Raw genomic sequence first — 27,295 nt, 5'->3', positions numbered from 1 at the left:
GTCCATCAACGGATGAACGGATAAAGAAGCTGTGCTATATACACACAATGGAATATTATTTAGCATAAGAAATGGGGAAGTCCTGCCATTTGTGACAACACAGATGGCTCTTGAGGGCATTATGCTAAGTGAAATAAGTCAGGCAGAGAAAGACAAACATTAGGTGATCTCAGTTATATGTGGAATCTAAAAAAATAGCCAAAATAATGGAAAAAGTGATTAGATTTGTGGTTGTCAGAGGTGGAGAAGGGTGGGGTATTGGATGAAGGTGGTCAAAAGGCACAAACTTCCAGTTATAAGATAAATAAGTACTAGGGATGCATGATGACTACAGTGAACACTGTTGTATGATAAACATACACGCAAGTTGTTAAGGGCATAAATCCTAAGAGTTCTCATCACAAGGAAAAAATTTTCTTTTTATTTTATACTGATATGAGATGATGGATGTTAACTAAATGTGGTAATCATTTCACTATATATATGCCAAATCATTATGCTGTACACCTTAAACTTACACAGTACTGTGTGTCAATTACATCTCAATAAAACTGGGGGAGAAAAAGATACACATATGGCAAAACAGCACATGAAAAGATGCTCAACATCATTAGTCATTAGGGAAATGCATGAAGAAGGATTAAAAGAGGCACAAGAAAACTTTCGGGGTTGATGAATTTGTTTACTATCTTGATTGTGGTGATGGTTTAGTAGGTATATAATGTATGTTAAGAAACATCAAACTGCACACATTTTTAAGTTTCACTCCCTACTTCTTTGGTTTTTTTTCTTTCTTTAACACTGCTCCTTTTGAAGTATTATAGATGCACAACAAATACCACATACAGTAAGTCCTCTACACACAAATCTTTAAGTTTCAAATGTGTGTTCCATCAACATCAGGTGAGAGTGAAATTACAGCTTCCCCTTCATCCCCTATTGCTAAGGATCCTTCAGCTCTACCATCTCCCACCCCCTCTCCCTCCTCCAGTTAGTAACTCTTCTTGCCTGTTCACTTGATGCCAGCCCCTGTATGCCAGCTGTTGTTCTGTACTACTGTACTTTTCAAGGTACTGTACTGTAAGATGAAAAATGTTTTATTTTTTGCATTTTTTATATATTAATGCTGTGAAAAGCATTATAAACTTATTACAGTACAGTACTATATAGCCGACTGTGTTAGTTGGGTACCTAGGCTAACTTTGTTGGACTTACAAACTGGACTTATGAACGTATTCTCAGAACAGAACTCGTTCATATGTAGTGGACTTACTGTATGTGCTATTTGTTGTACATCTTTAATACCTCAAAAGAAGCTGTTTTAAAGAAAGAAAAATCAAAGAAGTGGGGAGTGAGACTTAAAAATTACCTTTTCACATTTTTAACATTTTAAAAAAGTTTTGAACCATATGAATATATGTAATCTACTCCAAAAATTAAATAACAAAAAATAGGAATGATATTTAAGCCAGAAAAGGGTAGTTTCAGTTGATATTTTTCCTGCGTAAGTTACAAATCCTTTCAAAGGATTTCTCTAGCCCACAACTCCTCACTTGACCAGCAACCCTCAGCTGTTTACTTTGCACCCTTGGGTGACCAAAGACATGGTGGAATCCAAAGACATGGTGGCTTTCTGCTCATGGTTATAGACTGAGAGCAGTGTTCTGTTATGCCACTTATATGCACACTTATTTTCTTTAACCTCAGAAGAGTCTAACATCTTAAGGCCATGTCAAACAAGGGGTAGCACCAATAAAATTTGAGAGAATGTGCCAGATTCAAAGACCAATATAGATTTGCTTCTATGCCATCCAATCAATTACCAGCTAAGATGAGCTCAGTAGTAAGATGCATAGGAAGAAATAACTCTCATAGTTTTTAAATTATCAGAAATTTGGCCTGGGGAATTCCCTGGTGGGGTCCAGCGGTTAGGACTCTGCACCCTCCCTGCCGAGTGCCGCAGTTCAGTCCCTGGTCAGTGAACTAAGATTCCACAAGCCAAGGGGCGCAGCAAAACAAAATAAAACAAACAAAACCACAAAAAAAATTAAATTTAAAAAAGAAATCTGGCCCCAAAACTTTTTTATTTTTTGGCCACTTGTGGGATCTTAGTGCCCCGACCACGGATGGAACCCATGTCCCCTGAAGTGGAAGTCCTAACCACTGGACCACCGGGAATTCCCTGGCCTCAAAACCTGAATTAAATTATAATGCAGCTGTTTACAATAAATACAAGAGGAAGGGAAATTCTAACATGGAGAGAAAACCAAACCTCCCGACCAAGTATGATGGTTAAAAACCCAGGGTACTCCTGTCAAATTCAGGATGTAGGTTACTCACTCAAGATAACCTGTCTATGACCACCAAATGGAGAGATGATCAATGTTCCTTTGACCCCTGATGCTGTTCAACAACAGCAATCATTCTTAAGGTGCTGTCACAAGCCCTGGAATGTTTCTGTTTCCTTCCACCAGGGGATTGAAGACACTGGATCTGGACTGTGAAGCCAATGAGGGAGGGCTCCATAGTCTAGCATTTCTCATCAGGGATCAATTCTCCCAAGTGATAAGAATCAACCTTTAGATTAGAGGTCAATTTGCCAAATGGGAATCAACTTGCAGGTTCATTACAAAATGGATGCTGAGGCAAGCTGTGAACCGAGTAAGCCAGTCTATGTAAATCCTCTATACAAGGCTTCTGGTTACCACTTGCTTTGGAATTCTCACGTACCTTCAGCTTCCTCATTTAAATTTTGTGTGACTGACATAAAAGTGCATGCTTCTTTAAGAGTTTTACAGAGGTAACACTAAGGACTATTTCGAAAAGTAGAGTTATGGTTCAAGTTTTTGGAAAATTTGCATCAAGATTTCATCATTGTAAACATCTTGCGTAAATGTGGACCCAGAAGACTGCTTTTCAATTTACTGGGTTTGTCCAAGACTGGGATATTTCTTAGGATTTTGTGGCTTGGGGTGAAAATACCTTCACCTTGATCTGCTCCAAAAGCAAACAACAGCAACAATAAAAAACCCCATAAAACCAAGAAATCATCAGCTGGGCCTCTGAGGCTCCCAGAGACTGGCCCCACCCCCCTAGGAGCCTCAACTCCTGCTAAACTGATACCATGACTGCTCTTCAAAATCACCTGGAGGAGGCCTCCCTCATTGCTTTCAGAGAACACAATTCACTCTGCTCTGAAAGCGTCCCCAGCTCCTTTTCCACTTGCCTCTGCCTTCACCTTTCTTCAAGGCTACCCCAAATCCCACACTGTACCCAGGACAATTCAATGAAACTAGCCCTGGCTACTGGGAATTGTGCTTTTAGAAAACAACAACCAGCCAGAGCACACAGAGCCTGGTGAGCCTGCAGCAGGGCTGGGGTGGATCCTGAGAGCAAAGTCAGGTAAGGTTGCCAGCTGAAAAATGAAATGACTGGATGTATGTTTCCAAGTGTTGGCCGTGGTTGGAGTGTAGAGACTAGAGATTAGACTGGAGAACTAAGGAGGACCCAGAACACAGGAGGGAGGATACCACAGCCCAGCGTTGAACAACTAAGGGGGCGTGGGGGTTGGGGGCCAATCCCCACTCAGCAGAAAACCCAAATACAGCTTTATAATCAACCATCTGTGGATTCAACCAACCACAGGTGTGTCGTACTGCAGTATATACTTATTGAAAAAAATCCACGTACCAGTTCAAACTCGTGTTGTTCCAGAGTTAACTGTACTTACCTCATACTAGAAGGTAAGGAAGGGTGTCCAGGCTGAAAAGTTTGAGTTTTGAGAGATGACCCTCAGAAAGCTCCTATTTAATGGCCTCAAGCAAGCGACAGTTCATTTCCTGAGAGTTAAGGCACGGGAAAGGATCTGCAGAGTCTGAGATACTTTGAATACTGACCAAAACTCACTGGGGGTGAACGAGATGGGGGGTGGGGCGGGGCGGGCCCACCAGCCGCCCTCAGCAGTTTGAAGCCTTGAAGACTTAATAATGCAGAATCATACAACTAAAAAACAATGACCAACTATCAATACCGTTTATGTCCTAATGCAGAAGGCTCACTAGATGCCAAGCACACACTAGGCATTTCTGTAAAACTTGACCTCATACCAACCTCACAAAAGCAACCTTTTCAGAGAATTATTAGCATTTTATGGTCGAAAAACCTGTGACTCAGAGAGCTTAAGGAACCCAATCAGGGTCACCAAGGCAGAAAGTCCTAGGGTAAATGGCTTCAAGGCTCCATTATTCACCCTCCTTAAAGGGCAGTAGGACTTTAAAATAATTTCATTCACTTTTTTTAAGGGAGAAATTATAAAGCTAGCAGTTAACGAACATGAAGGAGCCTGGGAATCACTGAAATAAATTAACAAGCAAACCTAAGTGCTTAAATTTAACTCTACAGGGAAAGTTACGTTTTCAATTACGTAACAGTTTCACCGTAATGATAACCCACCTTTTTTGCTTGCAATTTCAAACCGGTTTTAAATATTCCAGGTTTTCGCGCTGTTTTTTTTTTTTTTTTGACTGACCAATTCGCTAATTAAGCAAACACTAGGCCTCCCCTCTCCGCACCCAGCCCCCTACCCCCGTTCCCGGCCCCGGGATGGGGAAAGGTGCCCGAGAGGTGCTTACCGTGATTTTTGCCTCTTCTCTCTCCGAAACTGTCTCGAGGAGCGAATAACTGACTGCCTGAAGAAGCTCTGAAGACGCCTATGAGTTTGCTCTGATAACAAGCGTGCAGCCCGGCGTTCCCTCCACACCTGGGAGGTGCGCGCGCAGCCGGAAAAGTGGTACCAGGTGTGCACACGCGGAAGTGCCCGGAAACAACATGGCGGCGGCGCCGCGCTACGGTGGCCCGCGGGGGCCATTAGCGCTTTAGGACCAAAACTCGTTTCTGGTTCCTGGTGGAGCGACGGGGACACCCACCGAAAGACTAGAACAACCTTGAGTGGGCGTGGGGCCGAGACATCAAGGACCACGAGATGAGGGTGCCCCCAGCTGGCCACAGTCGGATGAGGAGAAAAGAGCAATGCTTTTCATTGAATTCATTTATTCATTCACTCCTGAGCACCGACAAACTTCAGTTTGTTCTTGGAAGTGACCCTTTTTCGTGATGCTGTAAGAGAAGTGCTGCTTCCGGAGGGAGGCTGGGCTAAACGAGACTGTTCCCCCAACGGGTCGATACCAATCACTTACTGAGTGCAAGGCTCTGTGCTAAGGGCCCTGGAAGGATGCCAGGATGGCATCTTACCTGCAATCAGGTAGTGACATGTACGGGCCACCTACTTAGACACAGAGCAGAGGCAAGTTCAGTGCCGGCTGTGGGTAGATGAGGAGAGAATGCCCTGGGAAAGAGGAGGTGCGATCCGACCACTTTGTTTTCATTACTGGGGGTAGAGAGATGGAGGGTGGTGAGCAGAAGCTGGCCTGCGGTAGCCCTGGCGCTGTGTTCCCTTCTCCCACTTCCATTTCCTGTGGTCCTCACTGGGGTTAGGAGAGGTTGTCCTTCCCTTGGGCAAAGAACAGTAAAGATTTGTGCCTACTGGCCTCAGTGTGGGTCATAGACATCTCAACTATTCACAGAAATGAAAATACCTGGAGAATTGCTTGAAACCAACAAACGTACCAAATAATAATTATATGCATTCCACTATGGGGGAGATTGCACCCAACATTGTCTATGACACCTTGCAGGGTGTCATAACTGCCTCCCAGTAGGCTATTCAGCGCTCTTTTAAGCCAGATTTTCTGGGCAATGGGGAAAGTATCAGTCTACTATTGCCACAATAAAGTTGTGTAACAAAATGCTCCAAAACTCAGAGGCAGCATAACAATCATTTATTCTCACCCATGCATCTAGGAGTCACCTGATCTGGGCTGAATTCAGATGGGCTTGGCTCCAAGCTGCAGACAGGGTCCAGGTCACATTTTTATCACCTTTCTTGGACCAGTGGGCCAGTTGGGGTTCACTCTTCTCATGATGTTGGTAGGAGCAAGAAAATAAATTCAACTATACAGGCACAGTTTAAACCTTTGCGTGCATCACATCTGACCATCTCCCATGGTCAGAGAAAATCCATGGCCAAGCCCAACATGAATGAAGCAAGAAAGCATATTTCTCCCATGAAGGAAAGGGAAACGTGTGAATATTTTAAGCAGTACCCTAATTTGACACAAAGTGCATGGTTACACAGTGAACTCCACAGGTAGGAGCCCACTGTCACACTTCCTTCATTGAAAATGTGTTCCCTGGTTAGAGAAGATGCCATGCACTGTGGAGATGGACATAGCATTCTCTAAGTCCACAGATGCTGGTGCTGCAGGCAAGGAGGGCACATCCTCATGGACGATGACTCCACAGTTGACAGGCATATTGCTGCCTCCTCCAGGGGTTGAATATAACCCACCAGCCACCAGCTGGCCACCTGGTCCCCCCAAAGATTAGTGTCCTATCGGGTCCTCAAAGTTGGCTTCTGTTCTTGTCAGGCTGGGTCCTCCGCTGTGGTAGTCAGGCAGCCAGATCAGCCTTGATGAAGTCAGCCCATGCAGTTGAACCCATGCATAGCCTCCATCCTGCTACTATAGTCACCTTGTGTATGGTTTCTTTGAATAAGCACTGGGGGACTTTGGGCGGGGGGTGGGGGGAAGGCCAACATCCACAGTTTACAGAGACCTCCCCTATACTGAATGCCTTCTAATGGATATTTACGTGGGGCAAGATATCTTCACATTCTGTGCCCATTCAGAAAAATTCATCCACATACTTCCCTACCAGACTGCCAACCCTAATTTCCAATCTTGTTCCTTCCAAGTCCCTGATCAACCGGTCAGTCCTTTAGCCAGTGCCCATCAGTCCCTCAGGCCACCTCTACTCATGTAAGAAGTAGAACCAGGCATCCACTCAGAGTTCTAGCATCTGAGATGATTTCCTTTTGCCACTGTCTTTTCAGAGCCACACCCAAGTGAGGCTTTAATGCAATAGCTGCCCACATGTGGCTTGTGCCAGCATGTTATGGAGGTGTCACAGGCTGGACATGGGGCAATCCCCTGAGTCTACAGGTGTGAGTTGAGGAAGACGCAGCAAAGCAGTCAAAGTAGGTGCTATGGGAAGCTGTCATCTTTGGGCCCAGTCCTGTAGACACACTTTAATCTCTTTTTTTAAATTTTATTTATTTTATTTGTGGCTCCGTTGGGTCTTCATTGTTGCACACGGGCTTTCTCTAGTTGCAGAGAGCAGGGCTGCTCTTCTTTTACATGTGCAGGCTTCTCATTGTGGTGGCTTCTCTTCTTGCAGAGCACAGGCTGTAGGTGCTTGAGCTTCAGTAGTTGTGACACATGGGCTCAGTAGCTGTGGCACACAGGCTCAGTAGCTGTGGCACATGGGCTTAGTTGCTCCGCGGCATGTGGGATCTTCCTGGACCAGGGCTTGAACCTACGTCCCCTGCATTGGCAGGCAGATTCTTAACCACTGTGCCACCAGGGAAGCCCCTCCTCTTCACAATGGAATGTTTCTGTGCACATCCAATTTTATGGATCTGGTGAAACTAAATTCATGAAGGGCAGTTCAGATGACAGTCTGTTGGTGCCACCTGACAGGTCCTGTGGCCTTCAGTTGAGGGTGCAGCCAGCCTGCAATGAGGGAGCTGGGGAAATATGTACCCCGACCTCAGTCCATCCCTGCCAGTGCTCCCCATTGGCTGCATCTGACCAGAAGCCAGAAAGCCCATTGATGTGTCCACATAAGCCAGCCTCTGGGGGCTCAGAACAGGATGAAGAGGAGAAATTAATTGGTTGGGCTGTGGTGGGAGCCTCTAATATGGCCCCTAGTGACATCCACCCCTTGGAATTGACCCCATGTAGTCCTCTCCCCTATTATACTAGGGTTGGTCTGTGTGACCAGTAAAATATAGCAGAGATGATGAAATGTCACTCATTGGCACTACAGCTTAGGTTTTATTTGATGTGGCAGGTAGCTTTCTAAGATGACCCCATGATCCCTGCCTCCTGGTATTCATGCCCTGGTGTAAAACCCTTTCTTTGAGTGCAGGCTGGACCAAGTGACTCGAATGTAATGAACAGAATATGGCAAAAGTGATGGGATACAAAGGACCATGGCTTCCACCTTGCTGCATGCTCTCTTGCCTTCTTGCTCGCTTGCTCTGATGAAGCAAGCCGCCCACTGGAAAGGCCCATGTGGCAAGCAGCTGAGGGAGACCGCTGGCCGAGAGCCAGTGAAGAACTGAGGCCCTCAACCCAACAGCCTGTGGGAACTGAATCCTGCCCACATCCACAGGAATGTGTGGGAAAGCATCACCCAGGTGAGACTTAGGAATCTTAGATTGTGCTCACTTCAGCAGCACGTATGCTAAAATTGGAATGACAGAGATTAGCGTGGCCCCCGTGCAAAGAGGGCACACAAATGTGTGAAGCATTCCGTATCTTTGAGTAATCTTACATACAACGTTCATTACAAACTGCTACAAAAATAATCTTAAATTAGCCCCAGCTGACACCTCGATTGCAGCCTTTTGAGAGACCTAGAGCTGGGAGGCCCCAGCTAGGCCTTGCCCGGATTCCTGCTCCATAGACAATGTGAGAAAATAACTGCTGCTTGGAGTTTGGGGGTAATTTATTATACAACATAGGTAACCAATACAGTCACCCCCTCTCTCTCCCTCTCCCTCTCTCTCTCCACTTACTTCTGGGGGAAGTCAGCTGTCCTCTCATTGGGAGCTGACTTCCCTATAGGGAGCCCATCTGACATGAAACCACAGCCTTCTGACAAGAGCCATGAGTGCACCTGGCAGCAGATCCTCACCTAGTCAAGCCATCAGGTGACTGCAGCCCCTGCGTACAGCTTGATTCCAGAAAGACCCTGTGTCAGAAGCCCCAGCTCAGCCACTCCCAAGTAGGTATTCCACTAAGCTGAGAATAATGATGTCAGCTACTCTTTACTTAGTACCTGTGACTGCTAATCATCCTTCACAAATAAGGAAACTGAAGCTCAGACAGGTTAGCTCATTTATCCCCCGACATGCGGCAAAAAGGCAGAACCAAAATTCCAACTAGGTTTGAAGCCCTAGTTCTTTCCACAACGTTATGGCCTCCCTAATAATGATGCCTGTAACTTAAAATAAAAATACATCCTATAGTCCAAGTGAAAAATACAGAAATACATTGATTCGTTCACTGAAGTTAGAAAGTTAAAGCATCTTATCTCAAAGCAGGCAATGAACAGGAGATAGGATCACCCTTAGCTCTGTCTCTCACCCCTACCTCCACCCCAACTCATGGCTGGAGCTCAATTATTTGATGATAACATTAATTCCATAAGCATTCCACCCTCTGGGGATGTGGAACGAAATCCTGGGTCTGGTATCCAGGAGGGCCCTGCAGCTCCCACAGCGGGGGTGGGGGTGGGGCGGAACTGGAAGATTCTGCCGGAAAGTTGGGGAATGGAGGCGGGAGGAATCCGAACTTCAGCGCCGCCCGGATGTCTGGGGGCCAAACAGTCCGGGATGGGGTGGTGCCCTCGGGAGCCCTAAGCGCAGGGGGAGGGAGAAGGGAGGCTGGCGGCGCCGGACCCGGAAGTTGCTTCTGCCCGGACCAAAGATGGCGGCTGCGGCGCCGCTCACCCGCGCTCCGTAACCTCCCGTAACCAATAGAGCCGCGACGTTCGGGCGACTTAGTGCGACGGCTTTTGCACGACGTTATATGATGCAACCTCCGAGTTGAGGAAGGCGCCGGAACACGTTGCGGGTGACAAGGCGGCTGCGTGTTGGAGTCGATGTCCTTGGAGGTGACTAGGGCGACCGCAGGGATGGTGCTCGGTGAGTGAGGCTCGGGGACCCCGGGGTGTGTAAGTGGCGTGGCGCTCCTGCCCGGCCGAATACAGCTCTTACCCTGGTGCCTGGCGCAGAGGGGGCGTCCCGCCACTGTTTACGTGAAAGGTGGGAGGGAGGGAAGGACGGGGGAGGGGACGGGGGAGGGGACGGGGGAGGGGACGGGGCCCACCCTGGGTCCACACTCGCGGGGCAGGCCGGGCTCCCCTCGAGCCCTGTGTGCCCGGGCTGCGGTGGCGGCCGCTCCCGGCCTGGCCCCAGTGTGAGAAATCCTGTGATTCAGCTGAGGTTTAGCCACAGCGAGGCACGGCCAGACTCAGGGCAGCCCCCAAATATGTGACTCTTTCAAGTGATCGTCAGGAAAGAAATTTAGAATGCAAATTCTCTTTCATACATCCTCATTTGTATTGAGATTTCCTGGGAAACCATATGGTGCAATAGGAAAAGGAAGAGATTTAGGAGACCTGGGTTGATGCCCCTACTCGCTTACAAGCTGCGAGGCCTTCTGCAGTTTGTTTAACCTCGGAGCTTTGGTTTCCTTTAAAGACCAGAGGAAACGTATTTATTTGATTTTTGCGCTTTAGCACCAGGATATCCGATTTATATATTTCATCCTCAGTGCCTCAAGGTGGGTATTGTTTTCCTCATTTAATAGGCTCGGAAACAAGCCTAGAAAGGTTAAGTGAATTCTCCAGGGTCACTCTGGCTTTTAAGGTAAAGCATCCACTCTTCCAGTCTGGTCTGGCCAACTGCAAAGCCCTTGCTTTGTTGCTGGGGAGTCAAGTAGATAGAAAAAGTACCACAAATGAAAATGATCAAAGGTCATTTTGAAAAGCTAACTTTAACCACTTTTTATGAGATGGCTGTCGTTGGATAGGGGAGTGGGAAAATAATAATGTATAATTTCTTTTGGACCTTGAAACTTTTACCAGTCTGATGCCTGTTGCGTTTACAAACATGAATAATGGATAAAGTAGCTGCAGTAGGAGGTGACTGATAATTATTGACCAAGTGAGTAACTTACTCTCTTTTCGTAAAACAGCAGAGCTGTATGTCTCGGACCGAGAAGGAAGTGATGCTACTGGTGATGGAACCAAGGAGAAACCTTTTAAAACAGGCCTTAAGGTAGTGCCTCTTCCGTATTAGGAAAATGAGTTCACATTTATTAATGACTCATGTCAGTTGTTATGTGACTTGTCAGGAGTTTTATTTCAAGCCCTAGGTTTGAAGAGAACTTTCCAGATAAGGGGTGTATACAGAGATGTAGCTTTAAGGGTATTAGATGATCTATGTCTAAACTTATTTGAACTTTTTTTTTTTTGGCCACGCCTCGAGGTTTGTGACATCTTTAGTTCTCCCACCTGGGACTGAACCTGGGCCTTTAGCAGTGAAAGGGCCAAGTCCTCACCACTGGACCGCCAGGGAATTCCCCTTGAACATTTTTAATAGGTGTCTTCTTTTCTTCCTTACCATATGGCGTTGCATCTTGGAATTTTTCTCTCCAATGAGTCAGACGGCCGGTTTTTTAATTCTCGTAGAAATAAAAATCATCTTCCCTTAATCGTACTGAGTTTATGCTCACATTTCTTCCAAACTGACTCCTAAGAGTTCTCTCCAGTGAATTACCTCTGGAATCCAGATGTGATCTTGACCCTTGAGGCTCAAAGACCTGATTTATGTCGCAAAGGACCCATTGCTCAGAGCAGATGTTCAAGAACTCATAAGTCTGAAGCCTGAAGCCAGGATGCTAATTTAACAATGTTATTATTTCTCAGGGCGTCGAATCCTCCAACGAGTTTAGCATATTTTCTCTAAGCAGACTTACATGGAAAGCCAAATACAGTTCAGATGGGTTCTTTGAGCACTTCGACTCAGGACGTGAGTAGGTACCTGACTGCATCTGGTTACGGTGTGGACCAAGAAGACATCCCTCTGAAAGTAGTCATGGGCTTGCCTGTAGACTGGAATGGCTACAGCTGCCACCTAAGGAAGATGGTTAAAACCCTCTCCCAGGACAGCACAGGAGGAGCACTGCCCTGACACTTCTTTCTGTGTATCAGGGTCTGGCCAGGCCCCCTTCCTGTGAGCTGTGTTACAGTGTTTGTTTAGATTATTATCAAGTGTTCCTGTCCCAGGACCATTCTCTCCTCTTTTAGCTCACACTCTGTGGTTATGTTTTGGTGAGTCAAACATGAGTCTTACTTTTTAACTCTTAGAGGGAAATCTTTCTCATTTCAGATTGTTGGGGTGATTTCTGTGTCTCCCCAAAACTGACAGTAGTGTTTAGGTGGAATGTTTGCAAAATGTCGCTGTTAGCAAAAGTCTGCTTTTCTAATTTGGAGAATTACAGCTTGACTCTTTCAATATCAGTGATTAGCAAAGGAGGCATCAGAACAGACGGTCAGGTAGTAAATGAGTTCTTATTGATTTACAAATATCCTTACAAAGTCTAATTGTTAAAAGGAGGAACTTAACTTTCCTGGATGTTTCCAAAAGATCCAGGTTCCCTCCTCCTCCGTAGCAATAATTGAGTTGAGACTAGTGTTAAATCAAGATGAAAACTATTTTTCAGGTTTGGAAACTAGATCTTTAGAAAAGGTCAGTTTTCATAAGCTTCAGATCTTACACTAGGAAAGGTAATTCATTGCATTTCTTGGTTGATGATGAGGTAGGAGAAAATTTGAAGGAATGTTTGAAGCAGTTAATAAAACACTTATCTTTTACATACTTCCAACTATGTATTTTTAAAAAATGGAATACAAACTATAAAATATTAATTGATAAAGTGATGTCTGATATATCCCAGTATTGGTGAAAAGAGGTACATATATTCTACACACAGGAATTTTTCCAGTTAAATGAAACAACCTTCTGTGTACCTAACCATTACGTTGTTGAGAGAGTTTCATAAATGACTCCCCTGGTTTCTTCTTGAGGATTAAGCTTCTGCATGTGCCCTGCAGTTCGCCTTTGCTGTCAGCTGTCTCTTCTGTTGTTGTCAGAGTACCTCCCATCAGTCCCCATGGTCACTTAAAATCTGTTGCTTCTAGTCCGCTAGTATGGGAAACTATATACTGTGAACTTGCTAGAATTGTTTGGGAAAGGATGTTCTACTTTAAGCAAAATGTTTTTTTGTTTGTTTGTTTTCTGTATTTTTAATTTTTATTTTTTTATTTACTATTTTTTTGGGGGGGTACACCAAGTTCAATCATCTGTTTTTATACACATATCCCCGTATTCCCTCCCTTCCTTGACTCCCCCGCCCCTCGAGTCCCCCCCACCCTCCCTGCCCCAGTCCTCTAAGGCATCTTCCATCCTCGAGTTGGACTCCCTTTGTTATACAGCAACTTCCCACTGACTATCTGTTTTACAGTTGGTAGTATATATATGTCTGTGCTACTCTCTCGCTTCGTCTCAGCTTCCCCTCAAAATGTTTTTAGGATGATCCTCCATTCCTTATATCAACATTGACCTTTGGCGGGTGGGGTCTTTATGCTTTCTTCTGGGCTCTTGATTATACTTCAGGTGTTACTTTGATTTTAAACATTGTACAATGTTAAAGAAATGTCCTTTTTCTCCCTCCCTCCCCAAGGCTTTGATGACAGTTGGAAAAGAACCCTTTCCTACCATTTACGTAGATTCACAAAAAGAAAACGAGGTAGGGTGAACCCAAAACTTTACAGAATTAGAATGTGTGAAGAAACTTTCATTAGAATAAAGAGGTCTTGAAAACATTAAATGTCTGTCCATCCCTCCAGAGGTGGGATGTTATTTCTAAATCACAGATGAAGAACATTAGAAAACTGTGGCACAGGGAACAGATGAAGAGTGACTCCCGGGAAAAGAAAGAGGTGAGCAGTGGATTTGCTCTGTGCATGTTTTTCAAGTGAGGACACTGGAAGCTATGTTAACAAATTGCCTGATTATTAAAACTAGGCAGAAGACAATTTGCGAAGAGAGAAGAACCTGGAAGAAGCAAAGAAGATTACCATTAAAAATGACCCAAGTCTTCCAGAGCCAAAATGTGTAAGTGTGATGTGTATCCCATTTCAAAGATTGTGGACTCACAGGGTCACACTGTTATTTCTGTGTCTGAGGGGCGTGCCACATGCTTTGTTCCTTTGCAATACTTGTCTCTTCTTTCAAAAGGGAGAGAGAGCAATCACATTTGAGAGTTATGAGGCTGGTTCTTGCGAGGCTTATCTTTTGATAAAATTTAGTACCTGTAGGTTGAATGAATTCTGTCCTGACTAAAAGCTAGCAGCCTTGGAATCCAGGCCTGGTGGGGCGTATGTTCTCAGTCAAGTGATTTTACACTCCCTGGGTGTCAGTTTCCTCATGGTAAAGGAAAGAGGTTAAAATCCATGATTTTCATGATTTCTTAAATAGGGAAAAGTTTTTGTGATTTTTTTTTTTTTGGAAATTGGATCATGTCTATTTTCTTTCTAGAACAGAATGCTGGACTGTGAATGGACATGGTTGGAATTTGAATGGTTCTTTTTGCTGCTGGATTGTTATTTTTTTTCTCGCTTCCTTAATGATGAAGCTGTTTACTTGGCCACACCAACCCTTTCCTCCCCTCCCCTCTCTCCTCCATCCCCCAGAGGAAAAGCCAGCCTTGGTAGCTTCCACCTTCCAGGGTGGCGGGAGGGACAGTGAGGTCAGGGAGAGGGCGCTGCATGGTCTAGGGTTGTTACTATTGTGAATTCATTGATTCATTGACTTTATATAGCAATATCTGAAGTTCTGGGTGTTTCTCACTGCCAGTTTTGTACCAAGAGAAAGAAGGCTTGGATTTTTTTTTTTAAACCCCTCCAGTACCTTGAAATTTTTTGACTCTGACCTGCAGTAGAGTGACTGCAGTTTTACACCATCTGTGAATTTTTAACACTTTTCTGCCATCCATCTAATATTTGTGACCAAGTTGGTATGTGGTAAATGACATGCTGGGTCAAATGTTATTTATTTTAACTTGACAGGTGAAGATTCGTGAATTAGAAGGCTATAGAGGCCAAAGAGTAAAGGTATTTGGCTGGGTCCACAGGCTGCGTAGGCAAGGTAACTGGCATAATTGTCCTTTTCTCTTTAATTTTCAGTATCCCTGGTCTTAGATGGTGAAGAACATTAAAAAAAAAAATTTACCTGGGGTTATTTTTGTTCAGGAATGCTAGCTTTTTAAAGGAAATAGTGGTTTGTATCCTAAATTTGTTCTTACTTAATATGACTATTAAAAGTTTAAAAGTTATTTAAATGTTGCTTAACTATAAGCAATCACAGTGATTAAGAGGTATCCAGGAAATATTTGTCTAATTGAATTGAATTATTTAATGAAAAGCAGGGGTTATATTATAGGAAGTGCAGACCAAATCTGAAACTTATTGATGGCAGTGATGTTGATTTTTACAGTTAGTATATTTGCACTTGGTCCTGATGTTTTGCTTTCTCTTTCTCCTTTTATTATTTTATTACGTCTTCTGTTGTAAGTGGTTATCAAGTCCTTCATAAAAAGAAATGGGGCATAAAAAACCAAGAGTGCTTCTGTGTGGCAGTATATATCACCCCCCACTGAACGCACTTTGTTAGGTATTGCAGGGGACTCAGGGGTGAATGAGACCTAAGCCCTGGAGTCACGTGCTTACTGTCTTGCTTTCCCATGGTCACATGCATCAGGAGGCTCATGCAGGCTTTGAACATATGAAGGGTTTGAAAAATGCAGAAGGCCAAATACTTTCCAAATACTGATCAGTGGCGTTACTGGTGGATGCTTCAGAGGGATGGGGCCATGTGGGAGGTTTGAACTTTCAACATTTAACTGTGGCAGTTCCTTTACATAAGATTAAATTATGAGAAAGTACTTTCAAGTGCCTCTCGAGTAGTCCGGCTAAACTTCTCTTTCTCGTTTTTAGGAAAGAATTTAATGTTCCTGGTGTTGCGGGATGGTACAGGTTATCTCCAGTGTGTCTTGTCAGATGATTTGGTAAATATTTTCTCATATTTACGATGAAAATTCAGTTTTGTTTTGCTTTTTCAGTAGGTTACTTTATTGTTAGTTTTGGGAATCTTAGAGTTTGTATTTATTTTAAACTGTTACTGTGGAAAATTTCCAGCATCTCCAAAATGTAACAATAGGAAGAAACCTCACATGCTCATCACTCAGCTTCAGTAACACCGTAGTTGGGCTGCTGTAACTAAGTACCATAAGCTGGGTGGCTTTTGAACAACAGAAGTTTATTTCTCATGGTTCTCGTGGTTGGAGGTCCATATTGGGGTGCTGGCATGGTCAGGTTCTGGTGGGGCCCCCTTCCGGGTTGCAGACTGCCCACTTCCTGTTGTATCCTCATCCTCACGTAACAGAGAGCAGAGAACGGTTTCAACACATGAATTTGCAGGGGATACACATTAAGTCCATAATGAGTAATGATTAATATTTGGCCAATTCTGGTTTACTGCTCCCTCCTTTTACCTCCCAGACATCCTGTTTCATATAAACATACTTACATATGCATCCCCAAGAAGAAATATTTTGAATATAACCACACTAGCATTATCACACCCCTCAAAATTAGCACAGCTCCTAAATATCCAGTCAGATTCTCCCAGTTGATTCCTGATGTCTTTTTATAGTTGGTTGGTTTGAGTGAGGATCTGAACAAGATCCACATGTTGCATTTAGTTGATATGTCTCTGAAATCTCTCTTAACCTATAATAGCTCTCCCTTTTCATTGTCTTTTCTCCACCCCACTCCCCCTTGCCATTTATTGGAAAAAATCTGGTCACTGGTCCTGTGGGACTGCTCACGTTCTGGATTTGGTTGATTGCATAATGAGGTGTGATTTAACATGTTCCTCTAACCTTTGTATTTCTTACAAGCGGGAGGTTAGGTCTGGTCAGATTCAGGTTCAGCTTCTTTTTCTTTTTCTTCTCCTTCATGGACAAAGCTCTATTCTTCTAATTACATCCCATCATGAAGCACGTAATTCTGGTTGTCTTTATGATTAGTGGGTTCACATGTTGATGGCCTGATTCCTCCTTTATGAAGTTCTCCATCACTTTTCTCCTAATGATTTTAGCAAGTATCAATGATCACAGTCTATGTGGACCCTGTATGTTGTTTTAACAGTCTAAATTTTAAAGAAAAAGAGAAATGAACTTTCCAGATATTTTCAAGAGGTGTGGGCTAGTGTTGTTTATGCATGTGTATGTGTGATAAGTATGTATTTACATATATATGTGTATCTGTGTATAGATAAGTGTTTGATGGCTGTCTTATTTTACTAGTTTTGGACGAGATAACTTGTTTGTAAATAATCTGCTTTACTTTCTATACGGTAGAAGGTTTTAATGTAAATGTGAGTAACTAAATTTGAACTTGATCTTTTTAGTGTCAGTGTTACAATGGAGTAATCTTGTCCACCGAGAGTAGTGTTGCAGTGTATGGAATGCTAAATCTTACCCCAAAGGGCAAGCAGGTGAGTGTGTTGATTTCCTCACTGAGAGAAGAGTTGAGTACTTACTTGTTTTCCATTGTCTTTATTTGTATTGATACTTTTGGTATTTGGCATATAAATATACAAATGTGATGCACTTGCTAAATTTAAAATCCCTTTTCCTTTTCTGGTGAAATATGTATACTGTACAGCTTGTATGATGTAATGATCTCAGGGATTTTCAACCTACGAAATTCCTGAATAATCTTCATGGGCAAGAACAATTTGCTGTGTGTGTGTGTGTGTGTGAATACTTTTTCAGCTAGGTGGAAATAAAAATTTAATCTACTGAGAAAGTTTTTCAGGAAAGAACAGTAATCTAAATCTGAAACTTTTGGGACTTACCTGGTGGTCCAGTGGTTAAAACTCCATGCTTCCAATGCAGGGGGCCCGGGTTCGCAATGTCTCATCAGGGAACTAGATCCCGTGTGCGGCAACTAAGAGCCCACATGCCACAACGAAGACCCAGCAGAGCTAAATAAATATTTAAAAAATAAAATAGGGACTTCCCTGGTGGCGCAGTGGTTAAGAATCCTCCTGCTGGGGCTTCCTAGGTGACACAGTGGTTAAGAATCTGCCCGCCAATGCAGGGGACATGGGTTCGATCCATGCCCCAGGAAGATCCCACATGCTGCGGAGCAACTAAGCCCATGCGCCACAATTCTTGAGCCTGTGCTTTAGAGCCCATGAGCCACAACTGTTGAGGCCATGTGCTGCAACTGCTGAAGCCCATGCGCCTAGAGCCTGTGCTCCACAGCAAGAGAAGCCACGGCAATGAGCACCATAACGAAGAGTAGCCCCCACTCACCGCAACTAGAGAGAGCCTGCACACAGCAAAAAAAGACCCAACATGGCCAATAAAATAAATAAATTAATTAATTAAAAAAAAGAAGAAGAAGAATCCTTCTGCCAATACAGGGAACATGGGTTCAGTACCTGTTCCGGGAAGATCCCACATGCCACGGAGCAACTAGGCCTGTGCACCACAACTGCTGAGCCCATGTGCACAACAACTGATTCCTGTGCACCTAGAGCTCGTGCTTCACAGCAAGAGAAGCCACTGCAGTGAGAAGCCCACGCACCACAACAAAGGGTAGCCCCTGCTTGCCACAACTAGAGACAACCCGTGCATGGCAACAAAGACCCAATGCAGCCTGAAAATAATTAATTTAAAAGAAAAAAGCCATTCATGAAAGCACAAATAGCTACTATGATTCTACTTTTAAAAAAATAATAAAATCTGAAATTTTTAAAATATAATTTGAAAGCCCGTTTTAGAAAAACTTAAAAATAATTCTGATAGTTGTTTGTAGAGGAGTAACCTATACCAGTTAGAGTTACTTGTTGGTAATTATTGTTCAAGTAACAATTGTGGTTATATTTGTTGGGAAAGAAAACAAACAAATGTGACATATTAACCACCAGAGGGAGCCCATAGTATCCTGAAAGTCCATGTAAAGAACCTACATTGAGTGAATATCTGGTTCAAGTTCACTGAATTTTCCTTGGAAGTAATGTGATTGCAAAGTGGAATGGTTTTTGTGATATTACTTGCTGTCCAGTGTTTGGTACCAAGATAGTTACATACGTATTTCAAACTAAATTGCTTCTAAGATACAGTGCTTTCAATGGAATTATTAGGGAGAATTTGAATCTTTACTATATATATGTTCCAAAGAGAAACATCTTTTAGTAAAACCTTGATATTTAAGGAGTTTTTCAGTGTGGATATCATGTTACTTTTAAATTACTGGGCAAAGGCTGGAAAGATACACCAAAATGTTGACAGTAGTTAGTGGTTACTCTGGGTCATGGGATTATAGTTTATTTTCTGGTTTGTGCTTTTCTATCTTTTAAAAGTTGTGTGTGTGTGTGTGTGTGTGTATGTGTATTTACTCTGAAAGAAACACTAAATCTATGAATATAAAATTCAATTATTGGGTCTTTGTGTTTAGGAAGGTGGGCCAATAGTGATAAGGTTCTTAGAAATATGAGCTTACTAAAAATTTTGACAGAAATTAGAATCTTTCATACTGTAAATTGTCTGTTTCCTTCTCCCTCCCTCCCCCCATTTTAAAAATGTAGGCTCCAGGGGGCCACGAGCTGAGTTGTGACTTCTGGGAGCTGGTCGGCTTGGCCCCCGCTGGAGGCGCTGATAACCTCATCAACGAGGAGTCTGATGTGGACGTTCAGCTCAACAACAGACACATGATGATCCGGGGAGAAAACATGTCCAAGATCCTGAAAGCGCGTTCTGTGATCACCAGCTGCTTTAGAGATCACTTCTTCGATAGGGGGTACTATGAAGTGAGTGTGCACTCGTCATCCTTTGCAGACGATGCCTTCTGGCATTTTTGAACTTGAACAGTGGTGCTCACAGGAGGCCTTTATTTACTCCTTTCCACTTGAACAGGTCACTCCTCCAACGTTAGTGCAAACACAAGTGGAAGGCGGTGCCACGCTCTTCAAGCTGGACTATTTTGGGGAAGAGGCATATCTGACGCAGTCCTCTCAGCTGTACCTGGAGACCTGCATTCCGGCTCTGGGCGATGTTTTCTGTATTGCACAGTCGTACAGGGCAGAACAGTCCAGAACACGAAGGCACCTGGCTGAGTATGGAATTGTCTTTCTGTTTGCATATAAAAAAATTTTTTTTTTTTAAAGAAAATATGTTTAGAGAGGCAGGCTATGTAGGTAAATGTCTGTGTAAAAACCTCTGATGTATTAAGAGGATGTGAGAAGGGCAGTTGACTAAATTAATGGAAGCTGTCAGAGAAGTTTTGCCTCTTGGGCTGTAGCTCACTAAGGTCTGTTCATTCACTTTGTCCTCATTCTTTATGTGTTGAGGAATAAACAAGAAATGACTATTAAGAGGGAAAGGAAGGTGGGTGGGCTAAAACTAATTTGCAGAGTTGGGAGTTGGTTAGCAAGGTGGGAGTTTTACCTTTCTGGACAGTTTCCCAGCATTAAAATTGTTGCTTAAGAGAAACTTAGTGAAAAGAGGAGCAGCTCCGAGCTAGTGTGTTTTTCCTCAGATACACTCACGTGGAAGCAGAGTGCCCTTTCCTGACCTTTGAGGAGCTCCTGAACCGATTGGAGGACTTGGTTTGTGACGTGGTTGAGAGAGTCTTGAAATCACCTGCAGCAAGCATAGTGCATGACCTGAACCCGGTAGGTCTGCCGTTGCATGGAAAGACAAAATTAGGATTCTGTTTAGGAAGGCAGTGACGTCTTCATCCTCTGTTTTTATAGATTTAATAGCTTGGTCAGCTTTGAAATAAATGACTAATGTAGTATATGTATGTATGTGTATATATACACATATATATAGGTTATAATTCATATATAACATTATACTAGTTTTAGGTGTACAGCATAATGATTTCATATATATGTACACACACACACACACACACACACGAAGGTGAGTCAAAACTTATCCACACGCTGGATGTAGAATTTGTAGAAGTTTTAATATAACTGGAGCAGGTAATTTTTGACTCACCCTCGTGTGTGTGTGAAAACGATCACCACACCACACATAGCTACAACTTTTCTTATAATGCAACCTTTTAAGATCAACTCTTACCAACTTCCAAATTTATAGTACAGTATTATACTAACTCTAGTCACCATGCTGTACATTACATCTTATTAGTGAGACTTAACTATTTTATAACTGGAAGTTTATAGTTTTTGACTCCTTTTACCCATTTCCAGGCTAAAAAAAAATTTTTTTTTTTGGCCGCACCATGTGGCAAGTGGAATCTTGGTTCCCCAAGCAGGGATCGAACCCAGGCCCTCAGCAGTGAAAGCTCAGAGTCCTAACCATTGGACCACCAGGGAATTCCCTGAATTGCTTTTAAGTCTGAAATACTATTTTACAATAATGGTAAATGGTGTTCTTAAAGTGGAAATGTTAGTTAATGGTTTCTTTATATACACTGTATTTTTCCTTTCCTCTGTAGAACTTCAAGCCCCCCAAACGGCCTTTCAAACGGATGAACTATTCAGATGCTATTGTGTGGCTAAAAGAACACAATATAAAGAAAGAAGATGGAACTTTCTATGAATTTGGAGAGGTATATCTTCCTTTCTAGTCATCGTTTCCAAGGTGGCCTTGTGCTTAAGTGAGTTGCTACTCTGCTTAATTAACCAGTAATGCAGGAGGCATCTGCTGGTTGTCAGATATATGATAAGCACAGACCCTTCTCAGGGTTGTCTGAGGATCCATGGTTTAGTAGATGTAGAGTAAGCCTTAGAGCTGTGCCTTTTCTGCAGTGTTCAGTAAATATTAGCAAGTTTGTAGCCTTCACATCCCATGCTTTGTCTCTTTCCTCTTCCATGATTGATCTGTGGTCTTGACTTACAAGCTCTAGTTGTAATTCTCTAGCCTGGTGGGATGCTTCTGAAAGTTATGAACTTTGAAGTCACATGCAGAGTGTGTTGGTATGTGTGTATATTTGTTTTGGTTTTCCGGAGGAACTACCTGGCTCTTTCAAAAAGGATTCCTTTCCCTAAAACAATGAATTATAACTCCTTCGTGTGGAGGCGATTCAAAGAAGAAAATAGCCACTGGTTAAAATGCAAAACCAAGAGACTTCCCTGGCGGTCCAGTGGTTAAGATTCCACCCTTCAGTGCAGAAGGGTGTGGGTTTGATCCCTGGCGGGGAGCTAAGATCGCTCCTGCCTCAGGCAGAGAAACCAAAACATAAAATAGAAACAATATTGTAACAACTTCAATAAAGGCTTTAAAAATGGTCCACATCGAAGAATCTTAAAAAAAAAAAAAGAAAAGAAAAGCAAAACCAAGAGGAAGATTAGATGGGGAAGGTGGCCGGACAGACTGAGTATGTCTGTCCTGCCCAGAACCACCCTCGCAGCATGTTTTGGAGTTTGGGTTGTTAACATTATTCGAAGCCCTCTTCCCTGTGCATTTAACCACTCCTTACATAGTATTTGCAAATCTGTTTTACAGATGCAACGTGAATAACAACTGCTAACTAGAGTTTTCTTTCGCTTTTAGAAAGAATTTACAAGGAGGACAGTATACTAGGCCTATATAAATTACTCTTATTGCTTCATGAATTCAGTTAATGATGTATAATAACCACATTCTGTGCTGAAAACTTGAGAACTGTTATCGCCTAGTGCTCAGCAAGGTAGTGTGATTGAGTGGAAAGAACACAAGCTTTGGAGTAAGAAGCCCCCCAGGTGGGCTTTGCTCTCACCTCTGTCCTTCCTACTGGTTAAGTGAAGGCCAGTGACCCCCGCTCCCTGGTTCCCTCTCTCTGCCTTGGAGGTAACGTCCACTTTGCAAAGTTGTGCGGACTTAACGAGCTAAATGCCTAGCAGGGGCCAGAGGCGCAGGAAGTCCTCCAAGCATGTCAGCATTTCCTCTCTGTGTCGATGTCATCCCTTACACATGAGGGCCCTAGAGTAGAGTAGGGGTCTTCAGACTTCGGAATGTGCATAGGACCCTTTTCCCCCCAGTTAAATTGTATGCAGGATTCTAGTATGTAAAACAGTTACGAGCAGAGAGACCAGAGCTCTCCCACTCACCTCCCATTTCTCCTCTGGACTTTAGAGGGCGCAGGGCTCCAAGGACGGGAGCTTGCAGACAGCTGTGCCAGGTGATGGCTAAGCTCCCTCAGTTCTTACATTAAACAAGTCAATGAGTCTTGTCCAGTTCTCTCCATCGGTTTTTACTGGGACAAGAGTTTTCAGTTTTAACTTGAGTTTATGTGTGGTTTACTGAAGGATGTTTGAGAGGGAAACAGATGAACCTGATTCATCATCCTCTAAGCCCTCTCGGCTAACTACTGCAGGTGTGGTTACACTTACAAATGTGACACCAGTTATTTGTCTTATGACTGTGTCTTACTCCCGTTGAAGGCATGCAGATTTATTGTAACAGGAAGGAAGCAGCGATAGCGGGAGAGTTTACAGATTGGTGTTATTAATAACACACTGTGTGGAGATCAATGGTGTTGTGGAGCATTCACTGATGATCTTATGCCTTGTGGGACTGGGTGGACTGTGTTTGCTTCAGAGCTAGATAAAACTGGCTGCTGGAAAAAAATAACTGACCAGTATCTGGATGGCGGGGGCGGGGGGGGGTGGTGTTTGTTTTGTGTGTGTGTGTGTGTTTTCTTTCCTCAAGCAACATGGCACAGGTGTACTGTAGGAGGAGACAGATCTATTTACAGTTTATTTTACAGAAATTGTCCCTCACACCCCCGTGGTTGTAGGTTATAGGTGGGTGTGTATTCTGGACTCTGTTGCATGAATAAGATGAAGGGCTGCTACTGGGTCAAAGAGCTGCTTCTGTCTCGTTGCCTTTCGAGTTGTAAATGTTAATGAAGTCTTGTTTAACCTCAGGATATCCCAGAAGCTCCTGAGAGACTGATGACGGACACCATTAATGAGCCCATCTTACTGTGTCGATTTCCTGTGGAGATCAAGTCCTTCTACATGCAGCGATGTCCCGAGGATTCCCGCCTTACCGAATCTGTTAGTTTGGGATTCAGATAATATTAGTGATTTTGTTCTTTAAGGGGGTGGGCGCTGCCATTGGAATAAGATAACAGCTCACAGCAAATATTTCATTATAAATCTACAATACTTGAAGTGTTTTTTGTCCTCTGATTGGGTTTGGTTAAACCTTGTTAAAGTATAGAATTTGAATAATAACAGAATTTTGCATGGTCATCATGCTCCTGTAGTTATAGGCGCTTAATTGTGATTTTCATTTAAACTCTAGAGCAGAGCTGTGACTGGGAGCTTGGTAGTAACCACATTTTATTTACTCGTTTTGAAAGGTCGACGTGTTGATGCCCAATGTTGGTGAGATTGTGGGAGGCTCAATGCGTATCTGGGATGATGAAGAGATCCTGGCAGGTTATAAAAGAGAAGGAATTGACCCCACTCCCTATTACTGGTACACAGATCAGGTAAAAACAATTTTATTAAACACTTTCAATTTTTTTCACTATGATAGTTCTGTATAAATTGAAATTTTTAAAAGGAAAGAATTCAGGGTGATACTTTGGCGTTTGCATGAGCTGTATTCAGTTTCGTGGTTATAATAACAAGGCATGTGAATATTGCTAGTTTTGTCTTTGGCCAATAATACATTAACTTAATTTGAAAACCTATTAACTGCTAGCCTTGCTCATAGCTACTGAATTTTTAAAAATGTCATTAGATCCTACCAATATCTAGTCTTTCATTTTCTTCTGATAAACAGAGACATTAACTTAAAAGTTTGAAATCTCTTCTTTCCAGGGTTGCAAATCCTGGGTTTATTTTTCATACCAAATTATTTTTTCACATGTGGTCCATGAAGGAGTATCGATTAAGGGTTGAATTCTTTTTGTTTTGTTTTGTTTTTTGTTTTTGAATTAATTTTTATTGGAGTATAGCTGCTTTACAATGTTGTGTTAGTTTCTGCTGTACAGCAAAGTGAATCAGCTGTAAGGGGTTGAATTCTTAACCACAAGCTGACTCATTTTACAGTAGAAAATTTTAACTATTTCAGACAAAATTTTATTTTTTTAATTTTTATTTTTGGCTGTACCGTGCAACTTGCGGGATCTTAGTTTCCCGGGCGGGGATTGAACCTGGGGCCATGGTAGTGAAAGCACAGAGTCCTAACCACTGGAGCACTAGGGAACTCTGGACAAAATTTTAAACTAAGCCTTTATCTCTCTCTCTCTCTCTCTCTTTAAACAGAGAAAATTTGGCACATGCCCACATGGGGGCTATGGCCTAGGCTTGGAACGATTCTTAACCTGGATTCTGGATAGATACCATATCCGAGATGTGTGCTTGTACCCTCGATTTGTCCAGCGCTGCAAGCCGTAACTGATTCCCCGCTGAGCTTTCAAGAAAGAACATGGTTCATGGAAGGAACAGGCTGCCTCTTTAAAAAAAAAAAAAAGCCAAAATCTTCCCTTTGTTGCTTCACTGGGGTATATCCATTTCTGTTTTCTCTTTTTGTTTTTTATTCCTGCTGCCATGAAAAGCAATCCAAATCATGTGACTATCAGGTGACATTGATGCTGTCATTTTAAGAAAAAATGCCCATTACAAAGTTTGGGAGAAAATATGTGGCATGTAACTCTGCAATTACGAATATATTTCAGCGTTTTATCCCATTTTAGGTTATAATCTTTGTGTCATATATACCACATATATAATTAAATAGTTTTAAATTACAGTCTGAGACATTCCAGTAACTTAATCTTTCTGTCCTTTTAAGTGTAACTGGAGTTCTTTAATTTATATCATTTTATTGTATCAGTGAGTTAAAACAAACACCTTGGGGAAAAATTGACAATATGCTGTAAAAATCTGCTCGTATTAGAGCAGAGTAAAAATCAGCAGTAGATATGAGAATGAAATGAATACAGTCTTTTGCATCAGTTGTTAATCTTTTCTAAATCTGCTTACAGTTCTAAAGCATACGAATTGATTTGGAAGAGTTTGTAAAAATGGAATTGCCTTAAACAATTTGAAGTAAGAACAAGTTTTTGTTTTTGTATTTTGGCACTTCAGTGAGCAGTGTTCTTCCTAGCATTAGTTTAAGCTAAAGAGACAGGGTGATCTTCACTCTTTCCTGGTAGTTCCTAAGTAATTAAGAATAAATACAAGTTCCAAAAGTATTTGCAGCTGGAATCTTAATGACAACCCTACGTGGCTGTTAGAGTCACCCCACACTGTGTCTTTAGATCTAATGTGTGCTACCTTATTAACTCTCAGGCTTATTGAATGGCTTCATTTCAGATTTGGTTAATTTCTCCCCCAAAATGCATGTCATGTATTCTCAATAAGCTGTATTCCCAGTTATCAATAAATGGACACACGTAAAAACTCTTTGCTGAATTAATTTTTTTTAAGCTGAATGTCTATGTTTCACATTAGTTCATGCCTGTTGCATTTTTTAAATCTTTATTTTTCATGATTTGTATACATGAAATTAAATATTCTTGAATTTGGTAGGTATTAGTAAAAGTACATGGTAATGGAAAGGAATGATTTTTTAAAAATTAGATGTGAGTCCTAGTTACATTATTTTTATAATCTTTTGTATCATTTTTGGACACATTAGATTATAAGTGAAATGACAGATGGAAATGGGACATTTGTAGTATGTTTGGCCTCCATCTTTAAATAAAAATGCTTGAAAGAATGGGAATGAGTTCTAATTGGATTCGACTAGGCAATTCATTTGGTCAGAATTTAGGTGAAGAGGTTAGACTCAATTAGCTTATATTTCAATTGCATAAATAGGTCAAGAGTTTTAAATACTGAGGGAGAGCTGTGGGATTAAGTGGGGATAAGAGTCAAGGTCGTGGTGACATCAAACCAAGAATCCGAGCAGCAGACCTCGTGCACATGGACTTACTTTCCCTTCGCTCTGGTTGTTGCTGTAATCCAGGTGTCACAACCCCATCCCACATCCCTATCATGTGTCCACCTCACAGACACCCGGGTACTGAGTTCCTGCTCTACTGGGACTCCTCACTGCTCTTTCCTGCCTGAAACTTCCTCCTGATGTGTGATTCTCACACCAGCAACCCCCTTCACCTTTGGTACTTGTGTAGCTGACCTGTTTTGGAGACAGATGGGAAGCTAATACTGTAGCAATTCAAATGACTTAAATACTAATGTTCCCTCTTTGTCAACGTCCTGAAGCTGTTTCCACCCACCCAGCTCCCTGCACCTGGCTGCCTCCAGTACTTCCTAAGAATTTCTTGTTTAGTATATAAAGCAATTCCATTTCTAACAGAAGCAACCTTCCTACACATCGAGATCAGTTGGAACTATAAAAATACTGGTGCCCGGACCTCATCCCAGACCAATAGAATGCCAGTTTCAGGGATGGGCCCAGGATGTGTTTTTTTTTTTTTTGGGGGGGGTACACCAGGTTCAATCATCTGTTTTTATACACATATCCCCGTA

General features: G+C 42.6%; 1 protein-coding gene and 1 non-coding gene across 3 annotated transcripts; both read left to right on the top strand.

Annotated features, from left to right (window-relative positions):
• Window positions 1–8,340: 8,340 nt before the first annotated feature.
• LOC130832129 (U6 spliceosomal RNA) lies at window positions 8,341–8,442 on the top strand. Its single transcript, XR_009048210.1, has one exon. It is a non-coding gene; the product is annotated as a U6 spliceosomal RNA (small nuclear RNA).
• A 1,233-nt stretch (window positions 8,443–9,675) lies between these two features.
• Window positions 9,676–26,206, top strand: NARS1 (asparaginyl-tRNA synthetase 1). Of its 2 annotated transcripts, none has more exons than XM_057699420.1 (15): window positions 9,676–9,829; window positions 10,887–10,966; window positions 13,434–13,499; window positions 13,600–13,692; window positions 13,778–13,867; window positions 14,821–14,899; window positions 15,748–15,818; window positions 17,225–17,311; window positions 19,415–19,636; window positions 19,743–19,942; window positions 20,365–20,500; window positions 21,298–21,411; window positions 23,711–23,842; window positions 24,151–24,282; window positions 25,064–26,206. In XM_057699420.1, exons 1-15 carry the CDS (start codon window positions 9,787–9,789, stop codon window positions 25,193–25,195), a joined length of 1,677 nt encoding a protein of 558 aa, XP_057555403.1. In that variant the 5' UTR covers window positions 9,676–9,786; the 3' UTR covers window positions 25,196–26,206. The 2 variants fall into 2 exon arrangements, with proteins under 2 accessions (XP_057555403.1, XP_057555402.1); XM_057699419.1 differs by having other exon boundaries at window positions 9,678–9,829; window positions 10,884–10,966.
• Window positions 26,207–27,295: the final 1,089 nt, after the last annotated feature.

This window comes from Hippopotamus amphibius, chromosome 11 (assembly GCF_030028045.1).
Source record: "Hippopotamus amphibius kiboko isolate mHipAmp2 chromosome 11, mHipAmp2.hap2, whole genome shotgun sequence".
Classification (NCBI taxonomy): Eukaryota; Metazoa; Chordata; class Mammalia; order Artiodactyla; family Hippopotamidae; genus Hippopotamus; species Hippopotamus amphibius.
The sequence above is the reverse complement of the archived record's forward strand: the minus strand, read 5'-3'. Positions and strand labels throughout refer to the sequence as shown.